Below are 25,070 nucleotides of genomic sequence, written 5' to 3'. Positions count from 1 at the left end.
AAACCTGTCCCCCTCTATTTCTCTCTATTAATAGCAAAGAGTTACAAGTGGTGGTGTACAATGATAACATATAAATACTAACATCACAAGCCTTAAAACAATTACCCATCTGGCTTTAAGTTGTTAGCAATATTCCATTCTTGTGCTCTACAAGTGTTATCACATGGCTCACACATATTTATCAGGTTCAGGAAACATTTGCTCTTCAATAAAGCAGACAGAATTATGCAACTCTTACCATAATGCCTTAAGGACAAAATTACTCCTCTAGCTCAGCTATTCCTCCATAATACCCTCCATTTGGACTTTTAAATAAATACAGAATACACATTTGAGGCAGTAGCATCTCTATAACAATAATTAGGCAGCTTTTGCTCCTTATTGCTGTTACCCATACTTGAAGAAAAACAAACAGTGATTTTACTACTCCAGTAACAACAAACACTTCAGTATCACAACAAATGCTGTCAACTTCAATTAAATTGGACTTCCTTTTGTAGGGGTATGAATATTTTCACCTTTTTAAACCACATAAAGAAAGTCTACAGGGTTTAGCAACAAACTTCTACACAAATCTACTAATATAGGCAAAATTAAGGAACTACTCAAGAGCTTTTCTGTCTTACATCTGACTATTTTGCCACACGAGATTAATTTCATCCCCTTTTATCATTTTGGAGCACTGCCAATGACACTAATAGAAAGGATAAGAGCCCAGTAACTAGTGTCTTACATCATGGTTTATAATTTGAAGTCCATTAGTATGGTATACTGACAAGTCCAGATGTATTTCCTGCCCTATGAGTCATCCAATCTATAATGAAACCTCCACAGTCAACAAGGATCAGTAAATTCACATGTTCTTGAAAGGTCTTCCTTGACATAGCCTGTTATTAGATTGCACCTAATGTGTTTTATCACGTTTATTGCTGTGTCTGCAGACATGAGCCTCACATCTCAAAGTCTCAGTGTGGTCATACCTTGAAGGACGCTTTTGACAATGGTGTCTGTGTGATCAGCCAGCAGATCTGCTTTAGCAATTGCAGCCAAGGATAGGTAACTTGACATGTTTCTGCACAGCTCCTTATTGCCCCTCTGAAGGAACCTCACTGCCACTGGAACAGCCAAGGCCATTACTGGAGGCCGATCGTAGTTCTGCAAAAACAGCAAAAAGCAGTGAAAAATTAGCAGCTGAGATAAAAGAGAGTGATTAAAAGAAAGTCTCATGCTGACCAGGAGAAAAGCAAGAATCAAAGCAGGGGAAAAAAATAAAGAGGGCAAAAACACGTCAAGAAAGGTTTTGTTTTGGTAACAGCACTGAAGGCAGATTTCAAAGTACGAGCAAGGAAAGACATTCAAACCCACTGAGTCAGGAAGTGCAGATGACACCTATTTGCACCTTCTGCAACAGCAAGGAAAACCATGATAGGAAGTGTACTAGTTAAATGTTAGCTGTTGTAACATTTCCAACAGGATATCTTGTGTTTGGTGCTCTCAGGTGTCAGCAGGAGCTGTACCCATCATCCACACAGAGGAAGTTTCATCCCATAGAAAACCCTTGGAGCAGTCACTCATGCAGCTGACTGCTGTAGCTCTGGTATTTATCACCAGTTTTCCTGTAATCATTACAATGTCCTGTTTTAAACTCCATTCAATTTCTCTGAACACCAGGGCCAACTGAAATTTCTCCTGAGACCACCAACTTCTGTTCTTAAAGTGGCACCAAGGCTCAGCAGATATCTCAGGGGTATCTGCAGGGACACATAGCTTTTGACATTAAGGTCAGAAAAGGTTTTCTGCAGCTATTTGTACACATACACTGGCATGCACTGGGCACACACTATATTCTACCTATTGCCCAATGAGTTCCTACACATAACAGCTCTTCAGATTAGTAGGATATGCTTTAGTGGAACTACATTCTCTCTGGAGCCTCCTTAATCAGTTCTTTTCTCTCTTCTTCACTCAGTTTTGAACATCTCTTTGAAACTGGAGTACTTTGTTTGTGAAAATAATCCTGCATTATGATGATATTTAATTAGCATCTGGAACCATGGGCAGCTACTGGAATCCAGATGTTTCAGAAAGCAGCAAAATAGTGCAAAGAAGGCAGCCCAAACTTGTTCATTCTGGAGCAGCACTGAAAACATAAATCCAGGCTTGAGAAAAATCAAGTCAGTTATTCCATATGCCCAGATATGTCACCTCCTAGGCCAGTTCTGCCTCCATCAGCCCCAGGGACAGCAGGAATGACCCTAATTAAGGCTGCATTATGTTACTCAACCAATGCCAGAGACACAAGTTTAAGCGATTGTGAGGATTTTTCCTTGCAATAGACCTGTTAAGCAGTGGAGTGCTGCAGCCACTCAGGGAACAGTCCCTTTCCACTGGAATCTAAGGAAAAAGAAGCTGCAGCAACTCCTAGGTGTCAAGAGAGCTCATTGCAGCAAGTGCCATATGACCAAAACCCATGTCTTCAATGAGAAAAGCCCTTAAAATGAATAGAGCTTTATGCAGCAGGACGTTTAAGTCAACGTAATGCCTCATTATGTTTGGCTGAGAGGTGCTACTGAGCAGCAGCCAAATTCTGCCTCCAAGTAGACCCTAGGACTCCACACTGAAAGAATGGGAATGTAAGGATTGGCCCTCTCACTAGGATATGAAAGACCTAAGAAAATTCCAAAGAACAATGTGTTTGGTTCTCTTTTTCCCCTACAATACAGATAAAATACTTAGCTAAGAAGAGGTTTGAATTCGCAGGGAAGCAGAAAGGTTTCATTTGTTCTGTTATGAATATCAGGGCATGAATGCACACTTATGAAAATCTGAAGGTGATAATGAAAACCACATTTCAATAATATGATACAGTGATGTTTGCAAACCTAGGGGACCTCCCTGCTGCTAATATCAACAGCAACATGCTGTGAGACTCTGCCCAGCTGTCAGATGTTCATTACTACTTCAACTATCCCTCACGTCTTGTATATAAAGCTCATTTTATGCCTTCTTTTTTCATGCAAAGGAACTTGCTGGTAGCAGCTCTGTTTCAGGGAGCAGTAAGTATACTTCTGTAACTTTCCCATTTCATTTCAGTGACCTCCTTTCTTGAAGTAATCTGCACCACGGTGCAATCCCCAAAACATTTGGATAGGAACTAGCTTGGTTTAGATACCCAGCTGCCAGCAGCACAAACTGAAAGCTTGGACAAGACACTGAATACTTCAGAGTTCTTATGAAATATGATTTTCTAAAGTACTGCAAAGACAAAACATGATTTTACAATGTACAATCTCTCAACTGGAAAGTTTAAGCTGAGCTGCCCTGTGCTGGTGTGCAGCTTGTAGTGCAGCTCAGGGACAGCAGCACAGTACAAAAGAGATCTTCCTAGGCTTTATTCACAGTCCTCACCAGATGTCTGGCTAGAATAAGCCTTTATGCTGCCCCAAACTAAAAATCAATAAGAACCTGTGCTTCAGAAGAGGAGTCTTTTTCCTCCTTTTAGTATTTTGCTGTAACTCACTTTTTTATATGTGTTCAGAGTGACAGACTGGGGGTAAGTAGAACTGGCCACACTAAAAAAATCAGAGTTTCACTGAAACAAGCTCAGGACTGATGTCATCTTCTCTGAAACCCTTTGTTTCTTTTGGACTTGAAACATTTTCTAACTAAGATGAGGATTTCAAGTTAGTTTCTGGAACAAGGTAGCCTGAAAGGGGCCAAGCAGTTCCTTTCATGGGACAGCAACACACTAGTGCCATTGTCCTTTCAATTTTTATAATCAAATAACAATAAAAATCCCACATCTGACTTAAGAGGCAAAGGTAAAGAAAGCAACTATGCAACAGCAGCCTCACTGCAAAAATCACCCCAGAGTGGTCTGTATAGTGGTGTGCACCTCATGTCAGATGGATAAAGTTGCTATGGAGCTGGTCCCCATGAATTGTACCCAGGGTGGAAACTGGAAATAACCTCAGTTTCTGCTTCCATCAGGATAACTGCACATAGGTTTCTCTATGGGTCTCTCCAATGTGTTATACTCCTTTCCTATCAGAGAATGATACTGCCTACAGTCCCAGCTAAAAAACAAACCCAAAAACCACCAGCTGCCAAATGCTCTGACTTGATAACAGGTTCCCCTTTCCCCCTTTCCTTTAAAAGGCTTTTCACTCTCAGGTTACTTCTTAAGAAAGACTTGGGATAGCCTATTCCTATCCCCAAAAGGCTGCTGCACACTAAGATGTTTTCTTTTCAGTCCCTGCTTTCACAGGGAGCATGGATTACTGAGTTCCAGCACATCCAAGTTTCAGCTGTTCTTCTAACAAATAATTTTGGGATCCGGCTCATTTTTCAACCTTCTTGTATTTGACTCCAACATTTAGTAAAGTAGGCTGAAAAACTATTCCAACACTCCTGGCTAGAGCATAACTTCTTTCTAGTCATCTATAGAGAGGTAGCAATCTCATTTTAGCTCAGAAGTCAGCTTTCTGTGTTAAACCTAGATTCAGCTTTTGCAACCAAGACATTAAATGATATCCTCCTTACTTGACAGCACATCTAATGATTTCATGTTATTAAAAGCCCTTTGGCATTTTGTTACCTTCCAGAACAATCCAAAAGAATAACCTCTTCCCTGACATGAAGTGCTTTCCAATGACTATGTCTGTAACTACAGAAAGTGACAGGACTGTGCCTCCCACTGTAATGCTTGAGCAAAATGCAAAGTGCTTGGAATTAACAGAGAATTACTGAAACCTGGCACTAAGCAGCCGAGACTCTTCTAAAGATAAGGAAGCTGCCAACACTTTTGATTCACTGCAAGAGATGCCACATACATGTGAGAATGTGTAGTCACATTTGGGGTGATACTCTTGGTTTGAAACAAAAGCAACTGCTCCCAGCAGGCTCATAAAACAAAGTACAATGCCACTTTGAAGACCAAACCAAACAGCCAACAAGCACATCACACTCCCTTGCTTCCAGCCCAGCCTTACCTGCAAGATACAGCTAGTGATATCAGAGGCAATTTTTGCATGTGGTGTGTCCTCATCTTTTCCAGAAGGCTTCAGGTTGTGCTCCAGACACGACTCCCAGAGCGCCACGAGGGCTTTGCCGTGCTTCTCGATGGACGCCGTCTCCCTGATGGCAGTGGTGATGCGAGTGATGCAGATCTCCACCACAGCCTGGTCATTGGCATTGCTCTGGTAGTCCTGGTTCCATGAAAACATATTTGCTAATGAATGCCTGCTCTTTGCAAGGACCCCACAACATTAACCTGAGGACATGAAGTTGTTGGAACTGTCCAGTGTCCATTTTCTCACTTCCACCTTTACAACAAATGTGTAGTGTGATTAAACAATCCATAGACAATCCACTGGTTTAGTTTTCATTTCTCATTACTGCAAGGGTATGGATTATATTATCAAATGATGTTTAGTAGTCTGTCTTGAAGCATGGCCTTCTTGACCAGAGATTGCAGGCACATGTCTTAGAAGCGCTTGCACAGGCTTCTCCTATAACCATCCTAAAACTGAAACTGGAGTTGCTATATCCACAGTAAATATAGCCAACTGTTTCACATCATGTTGAGTCCCTGATGTAAACACAGTTAGTTTCAATTAGTACCAGTGTAACATGAATAAAAGTTAATTAAATAGGCTTTATCACCAAATCCTCTAATCCCTTGTAATTACTGACGCAGATGAGATGCCACAGGGATACGAAACTGCAGCACTTCACTGTAACTAAAAGACTCAAAATACAGAATCACCATCCCTCAGTCTAGCCTATGCTGTTCCACTTTAAAAGTTAATGCAGCTGAAAGACAAACTGAAGCACTAGAGTATCATTAGTGTTGGAAAAGGCCTTTAAGATCTGAGTCCAGCCACTCACCTCACACTGCCATCGCTAAACAAACCCATATTGCTCAGCACCTCAGAACCTGTTGTTTTTGCTGGATAAAGCATGTCCATTTTCTAAGGGCCAGAGCTGAGTTCAGCACTGGCAGCTGCAGCATCAGTCCTCAGGCTCTGCCCTGCATCCAGGGATGACAGGATCACAGGCAGAAGCCACAGCATCCAGGGCTGTCTCAAAGCATTTCTGTGCCTTTATTCTCAGCTAGCCCTTTACAAGCTTCTGTGTGACACAAAAAGCCATGCACTTGTCAAAAAACCCCAAGGTAATACTTACACTTCTTTTTTATAAGGTTACCTACTAATAAAGAGGTGCAGGAGGTAACAGCCACTGGCTGGGACAGCACAGGAGCAAACCCCTGGTGGGAGCTGCGGTTGCTGGCCATGTGGGGACAGAGATGAGTGCTCCTATCCTCGCTGCTGTGAAACTCCTCACATTTGGGCAGAAACACTGGCGAGAGAGCGGGAGCAGGCAGGGCTGGAGCAGCTCCTGGCTCTCCAGAGCCCTCTGGTGGGAATGGCTCTGCAGAATGCTCCAGCTGCTCCATGCAGGCTGGGAAATGGCAAGTGCAAATACATTTTGTGGCAGATTCAGGCATTTTCTCTCAAGGAAATAAAAGTTAAGGAGAATTTGTGTAAAATTTCTGATCATCTGCAGTTAGGTGAGTCAAAGTAAATCCCAAACAGCAGAGGCAATGGCCAAAATAACTCATGTTCTGAAAGACAGCACAGATGTAATTGCTGTCAAAGAAGTGACCAGAGAGAAGGGTCAGTGTACAGTGGATGAGTCTGTTCTTGTTGCCACTGACATCACCGTGACCAATGCTGAGAGTTAGAGGTTTGCACGTTGCCAAAACTGTTTTCTAAATGAAGTGCCAGAAAAAGTACAGTTGTGAGAGCATCTGTGTATTGCTAATTGAGTATCTTAAGGCTCCAAAAAGATTTTCCCTTCCCTTCAGCAGACTGGAAGCAGGAAGGATAAAAGGCTGTTAAAGAGTATCCCCAAAATCCATGAGCCTATCATTATTCACAACACTTTCTGCTGCAGACAGACTACACACTGTATACACAGGGCACCTGTAACTTCCTGATAACCTTTAGCACACCCTAAGTAATAGTTTAATTGTGATAAAGATGAACTTCAAATATATTCAGAGGAAATCCAGCTGATGGGAACTGGACTCGATTGCCACATTTTTAAACCTTAGAGCAGCATTCTTGAGTTGTTTAGGAACTGAAATAATCTGTGTCCCCATCTTTAATATTTCATTTACATAACAAATGAAAATCTTCTTTTTATCCCCATGAGAAATTATTGAGGACAGGTTTCCACTTACCACAGATGAACTAATGATTCTTATTTGCTCAAGAGCTTCTGAGAGGCTTCCTTCGATTTCAGCATCCTCTAAGGAGAAAAGATCCCCTGCACGTGAGAGGTCCTTCTGTGCCAAAACCAGCCTGAAGAGATGATGCATGGTTGTGTGGGCTGCTGCTCAGCCAGCCCTCTGCATGCACCATGGGCACCAGCTCCTCAGATGAGGACAGAGCAGAAAGAATCCTGGGGACTAGCGATCAGCTTTCTATGAAGAATAAATCTGGGGCACGCTTCCAGACTTCCTTGGTCCCAGTCTAAAAGAGAAGGGGGTGGGGGGAGAAAAGGGAGGGAGGGAAATCAGCAAATGCATTGGCTGTCATATGCCAGTTTAGCAAAGATCTTTAAATACTATATGTCAGTCAGCATAAAGGATCCTCTGATCCAGGGATATCCTTAAGCAAGTGCCATAAACTGCATCTGAAAAGACCCTTTTCCCTGAAACACTAAATAAGCTTAACATTTGTTAAAAGTGATGAGATTTTTAGCAAACAAACCCAAGATTTTTTTCATTTCAATGCATATCACCTGAGCAGGACACTGGCTGGACCAACTGAGGAGGTTAAAACCACCTTTTGGAGGTGGTGGGTGAAGCTGCTTCATTTGTTTTCCGGGTTGTTGCTTCTTCAGAAGTATGCTATTAGCAAGATGGAAAAGATGATAGTTTGTGTTTAGGGAAATGGTCTGTTTAGGGGCCAAAATAACCCCTGCAGCCTTTTCAACTCACCTAAAACAAACACTTGGCTGAGCTGAAACTATGCACTTCTTGGCTGAGGAATCTACCAGGAGCTGAGCCAAGTGGGGCCAGGCTCAGCACCATGTACAGACTCATGTCCTGCATTTGAGCCCCAAAACCTTTATGTTTAAAATATCCAGAGAAGAGACATTTGCCTTGATTATTTCAGAAGTTCTATTGGTTATTCCAAGCCTGTCAGGACTTGCTTCAAGCCAATGGGTCCCCTCTGCTCATACACCTTTGAAGGGTCTTCATAGCCAGCCTCAGTGCACATGAGAAAGGGACCAACAGCACAGGGTTCTTCAAGCCCAGAACATCCCACAGAGCTTAGACATCCTACTTGGACTTCATCAAGGCAGGACCAAATCCTTCAGGCAGAAAATGTCTGTTGTTGGGTCTTCCAAGTATCTCTATGATGGCTCTACTAGTAGGAACAGGGCAAGGACAGTCCCTCTCCCTTGGCTCTTGATGGTGCTGCACTTCCTCCATCCTTTCCCACCATCACTACTCATGATGACAAAGAAACTCTGCAAGACAATTTCTCAGCCCCAAAGAGCACCTCAAAGCATAGGGCCCTCCACAGGCTGCTGGCACATCAGGCAGAGTTGTGAGGGAAGCAGGTCAGAGGAAGAGATAGATATTTGGGACCCTACTGAGAAGATGAACCAGACAGGGGACATTCACCAGCACTCACAGCAGCTACGCTGGCCAGAACCACACTGAGCTTCTGCCAGCCAAAGTGGACACAAAGACACACAGTGACATGGTGCTGAGGAAGCTCAGGTTCACATGGAAGGCTGGGTTACAAATGGGGATGCCTCTGTGTTGATGGTGACCTCAAGCTCCCTTTAGCTTTACCTGCACCTGCATCAGCCATCTTTTAGAACACACTCATTGGAGTGCTAATTATAAATTAATCATTAATTCAAAGGTTTGAGCTAGCTTCAGATGGTACATGCTGGAAAAGCAGTTGCTAGAAGTAGATCAGTCTGTGTTTGTGCACATTGCTTCAGTGACTTAGTCTGTGTTTCCACTGAGGGACATTTCCCTGTAGGTTTATACAGGGGAATGGGAAATGTCTGAGATTTGCATGTATTAGGCTGAAGTAAAAGGCAGGAGAAAAGGGAATCTTAGGGAAAATAGGCTATTTGTAATGTGGACAGAGTGATGAGGAGGCTGGATAAGCATGACAAATTAGGGACTCAAACATCACCAGATTTTCCATGCAGAATTGCACTGGATGAAGCAGCCAGAGCAGTGTACAGCCACGGGTGCCTCCGTGGCACGTGCCAAGCAGGGCAGACAACGAGCAGATGCACAACTGACCCAGGTGGAGCTTGACAAGGGAACATGGATTAAGTCACAAACATTATATCACAAACAAAAACTTTCCTTCTGTCTTGCCTTGTTCATCTAATGCAATTTATTTACTGATAGGCCAGGAGATCTACCAAGCACATCTTCCAGCTGGCCCAGGGAGACTCACAGGCAGCTCCCCCAGGTTCTTCTCTTGAATGGATGAACCAAGTACTACACTGTTGCAGACTACATGGTTTATCATTATGAGTTGAAATACAGAGTATCCTTAACCCTTTTCATTGTTTTATACTGTTTTTCAGGAAAGAAAAAAGCAAGATATCAAATAAGAGGCAAAACCAATGCAAAACACCGAGAACCTTGTGGAAACAACTCAGTGGAACAACCTCTATTCTAATAGCACAGACAGCACCTTGCCCTTGATCTGCCATAAGCCTGATTGGAAGCCTCTGGATGGGGTTTTTTTAGCATTTTCTCAATTCTATCAACATAAAAGTCATTTGTGACCCTTGCAACAAGACAGAAGCAGAAAAAGAGCCAATAAGGTTGCAAAGCCCAAAGCACAAGGCGCTAGCTCCTCCTGACAGCCAGCCCTACGGCATAAACCAGCACTCACCCAGGGAAAGGGGCTGGTGTAGGCACAGAAGAGATTTGGCCCATTGTAACCACTCAGATTGGAAAAGTTCATAAATCCACAGGCACAAACTGATGATGATTGGTTTTTACCTGCTCCCAGTTCCCCTGTGACATCCTCATGGATGGCTGCGAGTGCAAAACGTGTGTCCCTGGAAGCTAAGCCTGAGCCTTCGCTTGGCTGCCTGCTACCCCAGGCAGCATCCCAGGGCACAGCCAGTGCAAACTGGGGAATCAGGTGGCAAGCAGTGAACCTGAAGCTGTTAATTGCAGTGCCAGGAGTAAAGCATTTCAGGAATGCAGACTAAAGCAGCCTAAAAGTTACCCGTGGCTCTCGTCAGGTGACTGAAGGAACCTAAATGCAGAGAGGCCTTATCTCTGAATGAAAAGCTCTGTTTCTAGGACAAAATACAAAGCCTGCTCCACTCCAGGGCAGTGGTTTTCAATAGAGAAAACAGAACTCTCTGTGTTAGTGGAAAGCTATCCTTCCCTGGGAAGAAGGTAAAAAAAAGAACCTCAGTAAGCTCACACTGCTTGAAATAAAGAGAACAAGTGAACAAACTTGCTACAGAAGAGATTTTCTGTCCAAAGGAATAAATGCTTGCTCTGTAACACTTTGCAGGAGTACAAAAGAGGGTCTGAAGTTTGCTTTGGCTTTTGACATAACTCTTATAAGCAGCACAACAAAATCTGCACGTGTAATTTAGAAAAGTGTTCTAAGAAGGAAGCTCCATCTGAACCCTCCCTGTGATCAGCCACACTGAGACACAGCAGCCCCTTCTTGGTCTTGTGGAAAGGATATTGTACCCAGTGTGCTCAAGAGCTGCTCAGAACAGCCCTGTGCTCCACCTGATGAACAGACAATTTGTATGCAAGTTTTATAGACAGCACTGAGGACAACACAGAAAAACATTTACTTACCATAAGCCTTTTGAAATGGAATTATGACAAATCTTCTTAATACTCATGTTATGTAACGGTGCTGAAAATATTTGCATAGGTCTTAAAAGGAAAAACTTGTCCTTTAAACATCTCTTTGCTCACTACAAGATTATACTGTGTCCTGCTAACGAGCAGCTGGCACTGAGGAGAAGTAAAAGCACAATATGTGTCTTCTAAAGTGGCATCTTTCATTAACTGCTGTTTTTTCAAAAGGGTCAGGTTGGAAGATTGGATTTGTTCCCAAGATGTCTCATCAGCTTGACTGCACACTACCCACCAGTATCCTCTCATTCAGACAGGATAGAAATGACTGTGTCTGTCAGATCAGCATGTGAGACAGATCAGACTCACACTGGTGTCCCACGACCAGAAGTCACTGGAAAGCAGCAAAGACTCTTGCCAAAGCTTGTACATCCTTCATGGCTGTGGGGGTTCACAGCAGGGATCCAGAACTTCTCATGGTCAGAACGTGGGAAGCAAAGCAGTGGCTTCAGCTCTTGTAGCAAAGTTTATCTCAGCATTATGCAGCAGGAAAACCAGATGCAGGTTCTAACCATTTCCACTGGTTTTGATTCTGATTCCCAACACCTAGCTCCCCTTCTCATGACAAGCTGAAAGAACCCTATGTTCCCTGGGACCTTGAAGCTGTTCCCCTCCAAGGTGAGTCTCTTTGCCTGCTGGAGGCACAGCATTCTTACCAAAGCTCCTTATCAGAAGCAATCAGAATAAAAGCTAGCCTGACAGGTTTCAGAGCTTGAAGCAATTGAATTGGTCTGTTTGCAAAATAATTCCCTCAATAATAGAAGATTAACAATCAAAATTCCATGCAAAAGGGCAGTGGGACCTAAGGGCATCCAAAAGCCAATTGAACTTTGAGCTAAAAGACTGAGTCTCACAGTTTTATGGAACTCAGATTCTGTGGAATGACATTAAAGGACAAGGAAAAGTCAAAGAGGAAGGGGAGAGGCTAAACAGTTTTGAATCTACAGTGAAGGAGATTCTTTAAAAGCCCTGGAATAATTTCCTTAAAGCTTTTGAAAGACTTGAAATGTACCTGTGGTTGGCTGATTTTGCCAGATGGTGCTATCCCACAGAAAACAAATGTGGGGCATTCAAAGACCTGTGCAACATTGTTGATCCAGTTCCTCTGTCAGCAGCATAAACTGAGAAACCTCTCACTATATTTAAGGGATTTTAGGAAACACAGGTCACCTAGAGCTCACTTCAAGTGGACCTTAGAGCATTGTCTAGTTTGCTCAGTGCAAAGCAAGAGGCAATTAAAACCTCACTATGCTGCTAAACTGATGGTGAACTTATACAATACTGCATTTCAGAAGGACAAGCTTTCAGGATACCAAGTCCTGAGCTAACTCACACCTGCAGTGACATCCTTAACCCATTGCCATCGGGAATAGCCCCTTCAGGCTCTCAAAGCCACTGAAGAGATGCAGCTGAACACATCGAGATACAAGAGGCTGTGAGTACACACTGGAGCCGCATACGAACATCTAGATGACACCCCAAACCCAGCATGCAGCCAGGGCTCTCAAGCCAATCCAAGATTCATTCAGCACTTCTCAAACTTCATTCTCATCTCTTAACAGTGTTTGACATGAGCACCATGCGTGGTTCTCCCCAAACGCTGCAGCCCAGGCCCCAGCTGCAGCACTTCCAGCTTGTTCTGAAGCACCACGCTGCCACAGGTGCCAAAGCTCTTTGATAAACAAAAGGTGACACTCATTTTCTGAAATAGTCAAGAAAATCTAAAAGGTACAAAATGAATTCCTGGTTCAACAAAGTAACTTAAATGAAAGTACCAAGTAAACTACACAGGAGAGGAAGGTGACTTGAAAATTCTCCCTAAATGGAGAGGTTTGTGTTAAAGGACCAGGAGATCTGAGGTCTTGCTTTACCATGGCAATCCTAATTAAATTCCAGGCTGATGCTTTGACTACCTATAAAAAGGAAAAGAACCCCAAAAAATCCATTTCCTTACCTGACAGCCACGTTGCCATGCTCAACACACTGACTGTATGAAGTGCTCTGGATGCCCTGGGTGAAAGATGCTAAAGGAAAGCAAAAGCAAAACAGCATTAGGAACTCTCTGCCTTTTCAGCACTCTGTGTGCAGACTGTAAAATACACACCACATGAGACCTCCAGGAATACAACTCTGTACTTCACCAAACAGGGTTTAATATTTAGGATGTGGTCCCACAAACCCACTCAAACAGGACGGCAGCTCCACTAACCCCTGTGGGAGTTTGTGATGTTATTCACACTCTCGTGGGTTGAGCAGAGCCAGGTTTAGATTTCCCCTCTCTCCAGGGGCGGGGACAAATGTTTTCAACAAGTGCACATTTAGTTTTATTTTACTTTTCCATGAATAGGAGGGAGATTAGAATCCTCTTCAAAGCACACTTTTATTCTGTGCATATGATAGGATGGATTCCTTTCTCTCGAAATCCTTCTCCCCCATCTCACAGGGAAGAAAAAAACCAAATCTGTTCTGTGGAGCTAGAAAAAGTGTGTCTCAGTGAGAGAAGTCTGTAACATCTCCCAGACTGCTGGAGACTTCCTTCCCAACATGCAGGGGGGAACAAAAAAGAGCCTGGATATATTTCCTACTTATTTTCAGCCTGAAACTTCCCCCCCAAACAGTCACATATGCAATTCATAGACAGAATACTGCAAGATATTTCAGGGAAGCTCTGTGTTACACTAACAATTTGATTTGGTTTTCTGTTTACAAAGCATTTCCTCACTAAATTACAGCACTCTTTCAAAACTTTGAAATAAAGTTCTCACATTTTTCAGTGAAAGAAAAGGATTAAAGATTATATTGAAAGAGCATCATTTTCACACACAGGGTGAATAGACTACAGCAGTTCCCATGGGATCAGCTGCATATATTTAAGCTCTTCCCACAAGACAACCATTGTTTCCTACAAGCCTCTGTGGGTTTTTTTCTGTCATGACAGGTTTCCACACTTCATGTTGTCCACAAATCCCATGGATGCTGAGCTGGACCAGATGATGAAACGATAAATTATGAAGTCTACTAATTAGAGTAGGGTTAAAACTGGGTGTTTTTTTGCTAATGAAACACCTTGCTGCAGTCCTGGGAGCTGTGAAGTGACTTGCTCTCAACATCCAGTCCTTATACACCAGGAAGCAGTATTTCTTATTAGAGGCAACTACAAAATAATCAGAGGAATAATACAGCCTTCTTTTAAGATCCATCTTTTCTGCCAGAATTGCCAGGCTATGCCACTCTCCTCTGGAGTTCAGTTTTCTCCCTAGACGTGCAAACCAGCAAATACCCTCTCCTGCAATAAACTGACTGAATCAGTCAGTTTTACAGGTCAGATGGTGCTTGAAGGGAAGCAGATTTCACAGGGCTCCGAGGCAATTTTGGCTGTTCAGCCCACACAGAGCCCAAACCATGCAGAGGGGTAAGAATGTACTTCTAACCTTGCTTAGTGCTGCTTTTGCAAACAGTTTAACCTGCCCACATTTTTGACATGTCTCTCTCCCTGATAACCTCTGTGCTGATGGTTTCATAGAGTTTTCAGTTTATAAGGAACCACAAATGCTTATCTTTGACTGCTGTTTCAGAACACACCAGTGCTGTCTGTAACACTTCATAAGACTCAGCCTTTTTTAACACCTGTAAGGCAGATCTGCAAGAATTCCTCTTCTATATGCCTTCATGATTTGAAAATACTTGGTTAAAATACAATGACACACTGCTAATATGGAATAAATTGCTTCATATGACAAATAGCAACACAGTCATTGTAACGGTGATGCTGGCAAAAGCTGGTCAAACACTGCTTAAGGAGCTTTCATATCTGTGAGGAATTACTTGTCAAGACTGTAGTGATGTTACAGAAAAAGGGCTTGTTACAGAATGTAGAAATATGTATCTGTGTCTAAGGAGAGTGAAAGACTAAACAGAACACGAGGGACTGCAGGATAAGGTCTCTAAGACATGAGACTTCAACTAGAGCAATAAATAAATGTAAAGTTACTGTCTCAGTCTCCTGAAATCGCCATCACCAACATCCTAAGGCTCTTCCCAGGTACCTGCCAATCTGCTCCAGTTTCTCTTCAGCACATGTTTTCCCTAGCCTGCATTTGCAAAGCTCCTCTAACACAAGGCAACAATTCCACAGCACGAGGTGCCCCCTGAGTTTGGGGAGGAAGGTGGAACACATTTGAGCCCCAGGATGAGCCAAAGAGCACCGTAGGATTCACATACATGTTGCCACACACCACAATACACAGGCACCTTTTTTCCTTTCAGTGGCACTTGCAGCTAACTGACAGCATTTCTCACAAACATCATTGCAATGCATTTGTACATGCACCAACCACAGCTCCTGCATTCACACAACCACCAGCACCACTCACACTGTCACAGGCTACATTTCCTACCCCCTCAAAAGCCTCCTTCATTATTTAACATTTGGATCCACTGCTCAACTTCTCCCCACGCAGTAATTTATTCATTATTGAAAATGCTACATGAATGCATATTTAAGTTAGTTATTCATACCTCTCAGAAGAGAAACCTCTGAAAAACATTAATAATTGAAGGCCAATTGTCGCTCTTTAGAGAAATTCTGATACAATCCATTAGAGTTGTCAGTGCCCCTTCTATCCCCCTGTCTCTGGTATGTGAGGCTGCTGGCTCGGTGCACAGCCTTGTCAAACCAACCGTATGGTCTATTCAGTTACCCTGGAGTTGTCATGTGGAATCAAGCAAACAAAATATCTTCTCTCCATTTCCCCCAACTCCAGCACTCAAAACCAAACCAAGCACTAATTCTTCACCAAGCTCAGCTCCAGCAGCAGCTTAAGTGAAAATGCTCCGAGCTTGATATGGAATTTGAATTAGTTAAAAGGATTTATCAACAGCCAGTGGTTACATTCAGTTAATTAATAACTTGCTTAAGAGTAACGAGGAAATTGCAGAAGTTAATATTACTTCTGGGGCCTCCTCTCAGAAGCTGGCAGGAAGGCTGGACCCTTTCAGTGGCCTTGGAGGAACATTAGCCAAAGGAAAAATCAGCAAAGGCTAGGACACTGGAGGAAACGCATCCTGTCAGTTGACACCCCCTGCAGCTCACCAAACTGTAGAGCTTCAGCTAGTCCTTAGAAAGTGTAACTGCCCAGGTGGAGCCAGCACCCAGGACCTACCTGAACACCTCCAAAGCTTGGCAGCCATAGCAGAGAAATGATTTCTAAGTCATTGCAGCAGCATTCTGCCCACGAGCTGAACGTGCTTTCCTTTCACATTAAGCATGTCTGTATACTTTTCCCCTTCACTTTCCTTTGATAAATAACTTTCAGATTGCCAGCAAATCAACTGTAACTAAAGCCTACTCTACACACAGATCCAAAGGATCTTGATGGGGCTGTTACTGGCTCTGTCCTCTCCTGGGAGAGCACAGGAGCCAACTCACACTGGGAGTGTCCCAGCACTGGCATTTTTCTAATAACAGCCAACATAATATCAAAGGCACCAACTCTTGTAACAGCAAAGTATAAGGACAAGCACTCTGTGAGGGCAAGTACTTTTGGCCAGCTGCTGGGGAAAAAGAAGACAGACTGTTTGCCCAAAGATAATGAGTAGGCATGTTTATACCATTCTTGTTAGAGCTTTTGCAATACAGAAAGGATTTCTATATTCTACAGTTTAAAACAATCTGCCCCATGAGACACACAGTCAGTCATACGAGTCCTCAATCTTGATGGCAGATCCTCCAAATAGCTTTTTTGCTCCTTTCATTCATTTTTACCACTGCCTCTCCAACCAAACACAAAATTAATTCTGGGAGAACATTTCATAATGTTAAGAAAGTCATCGTTGCTGCCATTGTTTTTTAAATGAAATGCAGTTGTGTGTTCTCTACATGTCCCCTTGTTATGTACACGAAGGACACAGCTTGCTTCCCTCCTGCCTCTGTGAGTCCCTGCAACACTTGCAAGCTGATAGCAGAACTGAAAGATTTTCACTCTCTTTTGCTTTCCTCCTCTAAACAAGACTTAAAAAGTTTCAATAGGCAGCAGTGTCTAGGACAGAATAAATAAGGGTCTTGATTTTACTTCTGCATTAGATAAGCACTTAAGTCATGGTACAATAGGAATTAAGAGACTGAGTCCTTCACTCACTGCAAATCTACTTTTGACTTCTAATAGCAACCAAAGTAACATTTACCCCCAGCATCTTAATTTTTCACATGGAAGGAAAAGTAGAACCACAAGATGGCTTTGTGCTTACTCAAACACAACTACAGTTGTAGCTAATGACAGAAAAGTTCCTCTGATGACTCTGCTGTCAGGATAAGACAGTCAACAGTGACCTTCTCAGACAATCTGCTCTCCTCATGTCACAAGGTGAACAGCAGAAAGAGGTTCCTCTTACTTTGAAGTGAATGTGCCCTGCTCCTAGCATCACCTATACAGGCAGTAAAAACCCAAGGTAGATGACAGGCTGGGAAATATAAAGCAGCAAAGTAAGGGTCAGTGAGGGACACCCAAACAAGCTTTGAAAAGTGACGTGACCCTTTCCAAGCCGGGCTCTTCATCCCTTCCACTCCCTGCAGAGGCCATGCCAGCATCACCCTTTACACACAATCATACCCTCACACAACCATATCTTAATTATTTTTGCTCTTTTTATTGATGGATTCGTTGTTGGAAACCACTAACATCAGTGAGACAGTGAAATCTTAGCTCATGCAAGGTGGTGTGTGAAAGAATACAGCAGCAAGACTGACCGAAACCACCCAGCACAACCACCTGAAAAGTTCCCCAACTTTCCTCTTGCTATTTATGAAAAACTGTAATCAATCACATAGAGAACCAAGAAATTACTACTGGACCAGGAAATGCTTGGAAAGACAAATGCAATCAGAGGCAACAAAGAGCAACGTTAATGCACGCAATGCACATGTTAAACTGTAATAGACAAAACAAGACACTGTGATAACAGTGCAAAAAGTGCAATGTACATGAAAATCCACCTGAGAAATAAGAATTTACTTTATGGAAATAGTTTTTCCATAGAAAAAATGCTTTTAGCTTGTGTTCCAAGAGCTGCAATGGAATCACATCCTTCTGAAACAAAGCCCTGGAAGTATTTATTTTGTTAGACTTTCAAAAACAAACATCTTGTTAGGAAAGAGACATGCTATTGTTCTCTCTCCAACTAATTGGTGAAGAGAAACAGAATATTCCATATTCATTGCATTTAGCCTAAATGAGTCATGTTATCTTCCACCCAGACAAAGCATTTTAATGTTAATAACGACAATGCTGACAGCTACAATACTGTTCTTGCAGAAGTCTGCTTGTAAATAATTAACAATTGTTGTATAATGACAGTGGGTTTTTTGATAGCTCTATTAATTTCACAGTCAGGCTGGAGTCTCTTTAATTTAGGGTATTCATAAAAACCCACCCCCCTCCCAACCACCAACATAAAAGGCTAATGGAGAAAGCAGGTTTACGTCCCTCCAGTCTGTCTCAGTGCCAAGAATCTCTTGCACACCAAGAGGCAGCCATGGAAAAATGAAGGAGAACAGTATAGAAATCACAGATCATACCTCTGTGCTTGAATAATAACTGTCTGACTTTGAAGCCAAAGCCTCTGTTGCAATAAATAACAAGTTCACTTAGCAAAATTCTGCTCTGTGTAGAGGGACATGGTGGTCAGGCTTTGGTGGTGGCATTGGCAGAGGGAAGGTTCAGCAGAGGACTGATGCGGTGCAGGATGGGGCACCACCTATTCCTCATGCCCCTCAAAACCTTGTCAGTCAAGACACTGATGAATGTTTCCCTAATCCACTTGTATTTTAAAACCTGGTGACATTGCTCTGGTTCTGATGGAATCACATCAAGGACACAAATACCTTGAGGACCATGAAGCTGTTTGCCATGCAGGCAATTTCTTTACCCATCACATCATAGAATCGCAGAATGGTAGGGTATCACATGCCATACAGTTCATTAATTCACAACTCCATCTTTTACATACATAGCAGGAATTTCATCCAATTGCAGAGAACTGGATGCAATCTTTGCTCTAGTGCAATAGGAGAGATCCGATTGGATTTTTTTCTCCTTTCAGATCCTGGTGTTTCCATTCCTGTGGGGATGAAATCTTTCACTCCAGAAACAACAGAGCTTCTCAAGAGCCCACTGGAGTTAATGGAAAGACTCTTACAGTCATCACTAGTATATTTTGTTCTCCTAGCAGGTATTTCCTGAAGTCAGCTTATGCCCATTTGCTGCCCCAGACAAAGTAGTGGACAATGACACAGACATTCATGAGACTTTGGTCTCTGTACAGACCAGGTAACAAGAAGCATTTTCTGGGCCATGTATTTGATTAGCAGCAGCCCAATATTTAGCATTCTTGCATAGTTCCATACACTAAGTGGATTATTCAGGATTGTAAACTGTCCTACCAAACAAATATGTTATATGTCAGCTGAATGTGTCTTTAAAAGTCCATGTTAATTACTAAAGCTACCTTCTAACTATTCTCTTATTCCCCCATGGTAAGCATTGCTTATGCTGCAGTTACTGGCAAAGCACAGCCAGCTTGTTGGACACTTTTAGAGTAGCTGTTATTCCTAAAGGCCAAATACTGTGCACCAGAGAAAGTCACAGCTCCTGTTGAAATTAAAGGAGTCAGGTTTTTTCTTTCCCCAAATTCAGTCTAAAAACCTATATCATTTGACTCATTGTCTCAGAGGAGCCAGACCCTGCCTCAGCACTCTAGCTGTTCCTTAGTCAGGTTTGTAGGTGGCTATTGCCTGGCAGCCCTATCTTGTAACAATACACAGAGCTCATTATCAGCTGCACTCCTCCAAAAGGCTCATCTGCATCACAAAAGACAACATCTGCTGTGCATCTAGGTGCCATCTCGCTGATAAAGTCTATCAGTAAAACTTTGGATAATTACTTCTTTATACACACTGCTGGTTTAGAGACAACAACAAAAAAAGTCACTGCAGGTTTGTCTGACAGCACTTTAGATGCTCTGCAGCCTCCCTGCATAAATTGGAAAGGCACCTAATCTCTTTTTTACACGTCCACATCCATGCACACACACACACACACACACACATTCTCATTTTGCATATCAGATAACATTTTCGGTAGCCACCTGCATCATTTTCCAATTGAAATGCATATTTTATTACTTCAGGCATTTATTTCCATTCCCTTTGTTTCCCACATACAGGGCTTTCTTAATTGAGCTGCATAGTTTATGAACTGTGCTAATTGAGCTGCATAACTCCACTGCTGAGTTTTTACACACTGTACCAAGCAGAATATCGAGTGCTGGATTCTTGCCACTGGAATTACAAGCTCTGCAAATGGAGAAGTACTTCAACAGCCCTGCTGTATTTTTCACTTCTTTCATTTCTGTGTGTTTTCCCTACTTTGTAATACCCAAATGGGCTGAAATCTGCATCTAGCTTAAGCCAAAGTTTTGTTAAGGATAGCCAAGACAAATGAGTTAAACTGTTGATGACAACCCAAGTAACCCTTGTATTCTGTCCCTGAGAGCAGAAGTCAAGACAACTTACCCTCAGAGAGCAAAGGCAGCTACTCCCACACAGAAGAAAAACTGCCTGACCTCAAGAAACTGTTCCAAGAGCTGCTCACAGTCCTGGCTTGTAGTTAAAGACCAGAAGCCCTTAAGAGGGTCCTAGAAGCTGGAAGGCAAAGCAGCATTGATAAGTAACCCTGAGGACGTGCTGTTCTCAGCTGACACGAGTTAGGAGCTCAGCAATCAGGGCATGCCTGCTGCAGACAGAGTCTGGAGCCAAGGCTGGTTCTGCATGGCATCCAGCTGTTTCCCATCCTAATTAAGTCTATAGGCTAGCAGTGATTATTAATATTAAACCCTTACTCTCTGAAGCTACTAATGAAACCAGATAATCTATACCACAGAGCCACATGTACAGCTGATCCAGGCATTTATGCCAGTGTGGAAGAAGGAGGAGCAGTGCACAGCATACAACGTGCCCACACCTTCCTTGTGCACAGGTTCTCCTCCTGGCTACAGATAGATGCCACAGCAAGAGCCAGTGTTTAGAAAGCACCTAAACATCTGTTCAGATGCTTAATAAGCTTGTCATCCTTAATGCCATACCTCACAGATGAGCACAATGCTTTGAAAGACAAGAGGAATAGTACTTCCACCAGAAACTCTAATTTCAATAAAGGCATCAGAGAGAGGCTCTGTCAGTGAGCTGGAGGCTTAAGAAAACCACTCAGCAGAACAGCAGCACCTCATGGGACAAGTTATTGAAATGAATCAATATCAGCATTAATATGGCTACAGAAATGAGTTTTGAGAACAAAGTTTTGTTTTATAGATTTGTAAAAGAAGCTCTCTACATAAATAAGTGAGCATGAAACCATAGAAATGTGGGACTGGAAAAGCCTCACAAGATTAGCTAACCTACCTCCTTATGTTGAGGCAAGAGCTGTCAAGTCTAGGCACAACTGATGTTTGTTCTGATCTTGCCTTGCTAAGCAAAGCTTTTCAGCACTTCATCATTAGGAATTTACCCAGTAGCCAGAGACTTCCACCTACTCCATTAGAAACCAAGGACAACAGATTGCTGTTTTGTTACAGTGTTTGACTTCTCATCTCATTTTGGAGCAAACATCTCTTTCAGCTTCTCACTCTCCTCGTATTTTCTTGCTTTTTGTCATTCCTGTTGAATCTTCTCTGGACCATCCTTTCTGGACTTTTTCAGCCCATTTGCAGAGGGGACTTGTGCCATCAGGGAGCAGCAGGCAGCTGCTGATGCCTCAAGGCTGCATTGGGCACCAACAGGGTACCAGGATGCTCTGTTTAGCTCTCTGTCTGCCCAGGGAAATGACACACAGCCGAAGCCTCCTGGCCCCAGCTTCCTGGCCACAAAAGTGGCTTTGACTCTTGTGGCATGGTCATAAGAACCAGTTTGGTTTATCATCCTGTGCCAGCTGCAGTGATCAAGCACAAGGCTGCCAACAGGTACTCCCCAGCCAGCACACTTGAATCAGCTCCCTTCCCCATTTCTTGGCCATCCTCTTCACCTCCCTTCCTCTGCCTCATGGCTGCCTCTCTGCACACAAAACTACTATTTCCAGTACCACTACCCAAGTAAACTCAGTTTTATACAGCATTACAGATAGAGGTGTCTGGGTGTAGCTGGCCTTCCAAGAGTCCCCACCCCAGAGGGTCCCTGCTACTCCCCTCAAATTATCAGTGAGGTTTGACCATTTCCCAACAGCCCCTCTTAACCAAGTTGTGCAATCCAGCCCTCCCCCAAACCCCTTAACTTTTGTCACCTCCTCACTCCCTCACCTGTCCCACCTGACAACACACACATCCCATTTTCTTGGCTTAACCTCAGGCCTGAGCAACATTTGCCTCACAAAATTTTCATGATCTCAGTTTCTCTGCGGGTTTGGGGGTTTGATTGTTGTTGAGGGGGGGCAGGTTTGGTTGGTACCACTAAAGCTGTTGTCCTTTTCTTTAAGCATTCCCCTGCTCCACAGACATAGCACACAGCCAGAAGCAGAGACTCAAGTACAAAACCATCTCCTTGGTTTTTCAAGACATAATGCAGAGAAACCATTTTTTTCCCCCTCTCATAAACTAAAATTGTAAAGCCATAGCCTCTGCAGCATAAGTCAACATCTCATCCTTTGTGTCCAAAGTGTGGTTCTCACTCTTTTTCCCCAGCAGGTCTGGATTTATCAGATAGTGAGGTGTACACACTGCCTTAAAATCGAGTAATAGAAAATTCAGTGTTCACCTTTCAAGTCCACAACTCAGTAATAAACCAATTCGATTTTGCAGTCAATTACATTAGGGAGAAAAAGGAGAAAATAGAAGAAAAAAATCAGATTAACACACTCTGAGATAAATGGTATTTCAGACAAGTTTAATCTTACTTTTGAAAGGTGCAAACTCATCCCGTGCATCTACATGGAGAACTCTGCAGAGCTCCTGGAAGGCTCAACATCAAAACAGTTACATTATCATCTAACTGTATTAGGGTTTGCTTTGTTTTTTTCCTCAGCAGGACTCATAGGACAAGACAAGAAGTTAGGCTGGGGCTTGAAATTCCCATATCCAGTCTAACTGGCTTTAGCTGTAAAGGTAATTTTCTCCTAACCACCAGGTTAGATTGCCCCTTCAGTCTTCCTCATCAGACTGTGAGAGATGTTCCTCTCTTCTTGGAAGGACAAGGATTAAAGACAGATGAGACATGCAAAAAGATTGTACCCTGTACAAACCACAGGTAGGTCCCATGAACTTAGGAGACGTTGTAAGGAGGTACCAGATCTTAAGTCAGCAGATTCCTGAACTTAATTTTAACCATTTGAGTAACAGTCTCCTTCTTATTCATTGCCTCATTCCACAGAGTCACAGGATGGTTGAGACTGGAAGGTACCTCCAGTGATCATCTAGTCCAATGCTCTGCTCAAAGCAGGGTGAGCCAGAGCAAGTCCTCAGGGCCAGCTCCAGCTGGGCTTTGAGGATCTCAAAGGATGGGGAGTGCACAGCCCCTGTGTCCAACCTGTTCTCTCTTCTGCAGGCTGCAGTTCTCTGTACTCTTAAACTTCTGCAGATATTGGCTCTGCACATGGTTTTCCAACGTTTTCATTCACCAGTTTTGTGAGTCAGGCTTTGGAACAACAAAAGCAGGAACTGCAGAGGAGTCAGGGCTGTCACCACTGGATTCAACCTCATTACAGGGAAGACGTAAGTGTGATACTGGTATTGTAACACACAGTGACTTCCAGGGGAAAAGGATTGGTCTTCTAGAGTTCAAACTGACCAAAAGGAAGCATCAGCCTTCCTTGGAAGTTTTCTGATGCTTAAATAATTCTTCTCCAATTCCTTGTTCTCATTAACTATTGCAAAGAAACTCTTTCCTACTGGTTACCATCATAATACACTGGAGATACAGAGGGTACAGAAGAGCAGCATTTTCTTGTCTAAATAACACACAACATCACTTCCATTTATCAAACCTCACTCACAGAAAAAAACCACAACCCTGTAAAGTCTTCCTGAGTTTCTTAGAATCTCTCTGACAAATTCCATCAGCATAATTTCACCTTAAATATAGAAAATGTACTTCAAATGTGCAGTGCAGCAGTACTTTCCCCCACCCTGCATTACACTCCCAGAAAAGGGTTAATGCCATGCATATGTACACACCGAGCACTTTTTGATTTTAATGGCAAGGCAACAAAGAAATCCACTTAATGACAAGTTCTTGGACTAATGTATTATTCATTTTGTTATGTGACAGTAGAACAAAATTGTATCCATAAATATATAATGCTGTACAGCACTTTTGAATGCAGTTTACATTTAGGAAATAATTGGCTGTCTTTCACCACATTATCCTCTCTTTAGTCACTTGTTTTAAGCAGATGTTCTAAAATGCAGTTCATGACATAGAAGCCGTGTTCGTTCCAGAAGCAGAGAGAGAAACTGACCTGGACAAACATGGGGATTTCAACCTCTGCTTCTGAAAATGTTTTCTAGTCTCCTGAAGGATTTTTGAGGGATCTTTAGTGGTTTTCCACATCTCGATTACTGCTTTATTCCTTTCTCCTTACAATTAACGTGACATGTTTTTATATGTATTGATTGATTCGTTTCAGGTCATTTATTTCAGGTCATCCAATCCCTGCCATGCTCATGTTTGTGTGTTTAATTATATCTGGGGTTTTGACTTAAAGAATAAAAATACTCAGACTTCCTTACCCACTATCCTAAAGCAAGGCAAGGCACAAGCAGAGAAACATCCCAGCCCAGGCAGTGTCCTCATCAGCAGGGCTTAACCTCGAGGAGCTGAGTGCAGGCAACACGGGGCACTAACAGTACCAGGAGAGCCAAGTGGTGAACCAAGGCCCAGATAAACCCAGAGTCCATCCAGGAGCAAAAAGAGACAATGACAGAGACAGGAGAGGAGAAAAGGTTACAGCATAGGTCCATCCAGGAAACAGGGCTGCACCCAATCCATCACAGGCTTGCATGAAGGGTCCATCCATGCACTAATCTGCTAACAGCATTGGTCTGGGGTCTATCCAGGACTGAGTGACTCAGCTTGAGCTCA

The 25,070-nt window shown here is 42.9% G+C and overlaps 1 protein-coding gene across 11 annotated transcripts in view; it reads right to left on the bottom strand.

Moving 5' to 3' along the window:
- VEPH1 (ventricular zone expressed PH domain containing 1) overlaps nt 1-25,070 on the bottom strand; it is a 98,538-nt gene that overhangs the window by 71,411 nt on the left and 2,057 nt on the right. For 6 of the 11 annotated variants that reach the window (XR_009819512.1, XM_062005618.1, XM_062005609.1 and 3 more), the window contains exons 1-5: nt 15,470-15,698; nt 12,906-12,975; nt 7,247-7,538; nt 4,992-5,207; nt 981-1,155 (exon numbers count right to left, since the gene is read on the bottom strand). Coding sequence is in view for 10 of the 11 variants with exons in the window: in XM_062005618.1 (XP_061861602.1) it covers nt 981-1,155; nt 4,992-5,207; nt 7,247-7,384 (529 nt within the window). In the remaining variant the exon portion in view is untranslated. Of the gene's footprint in view, nt 1-980; nt 1,156-4,991; nt 5,208-7,246; nt 7,539-10,060; nt 10,179-10,888; nt 11,169-12,905; nt 12,976-15,469; nt 15,699-16,113; nt 16,330-20,519; nt 20,613-25,070 lie in introns of those variants that run through there. The other 5 variants (XM_062005611.1, XM_062005610.1, XM_062005612.1 and 2 more) reach the window with 5 other exon arrangements.

The sequence above is a fragment of the Colius striatus genome, chromosome 12, assembly GCF_028858725.1.
Source record: "Colius striatus isolate bColStr4 chromosome 12, bColStr4.1.hap1, whole genome shotgun sequence".
In the NCBI taxonomy this organism is placed as follows: domain Eukaryota; kingdom Metazoa; phylum Chordata; class Aves; order Coliiformes; family Coliidae; genus Colius; species Colius striatus.
This window is presented reverse-complemented; position numbering and strand designations above follow the sequence as displayed.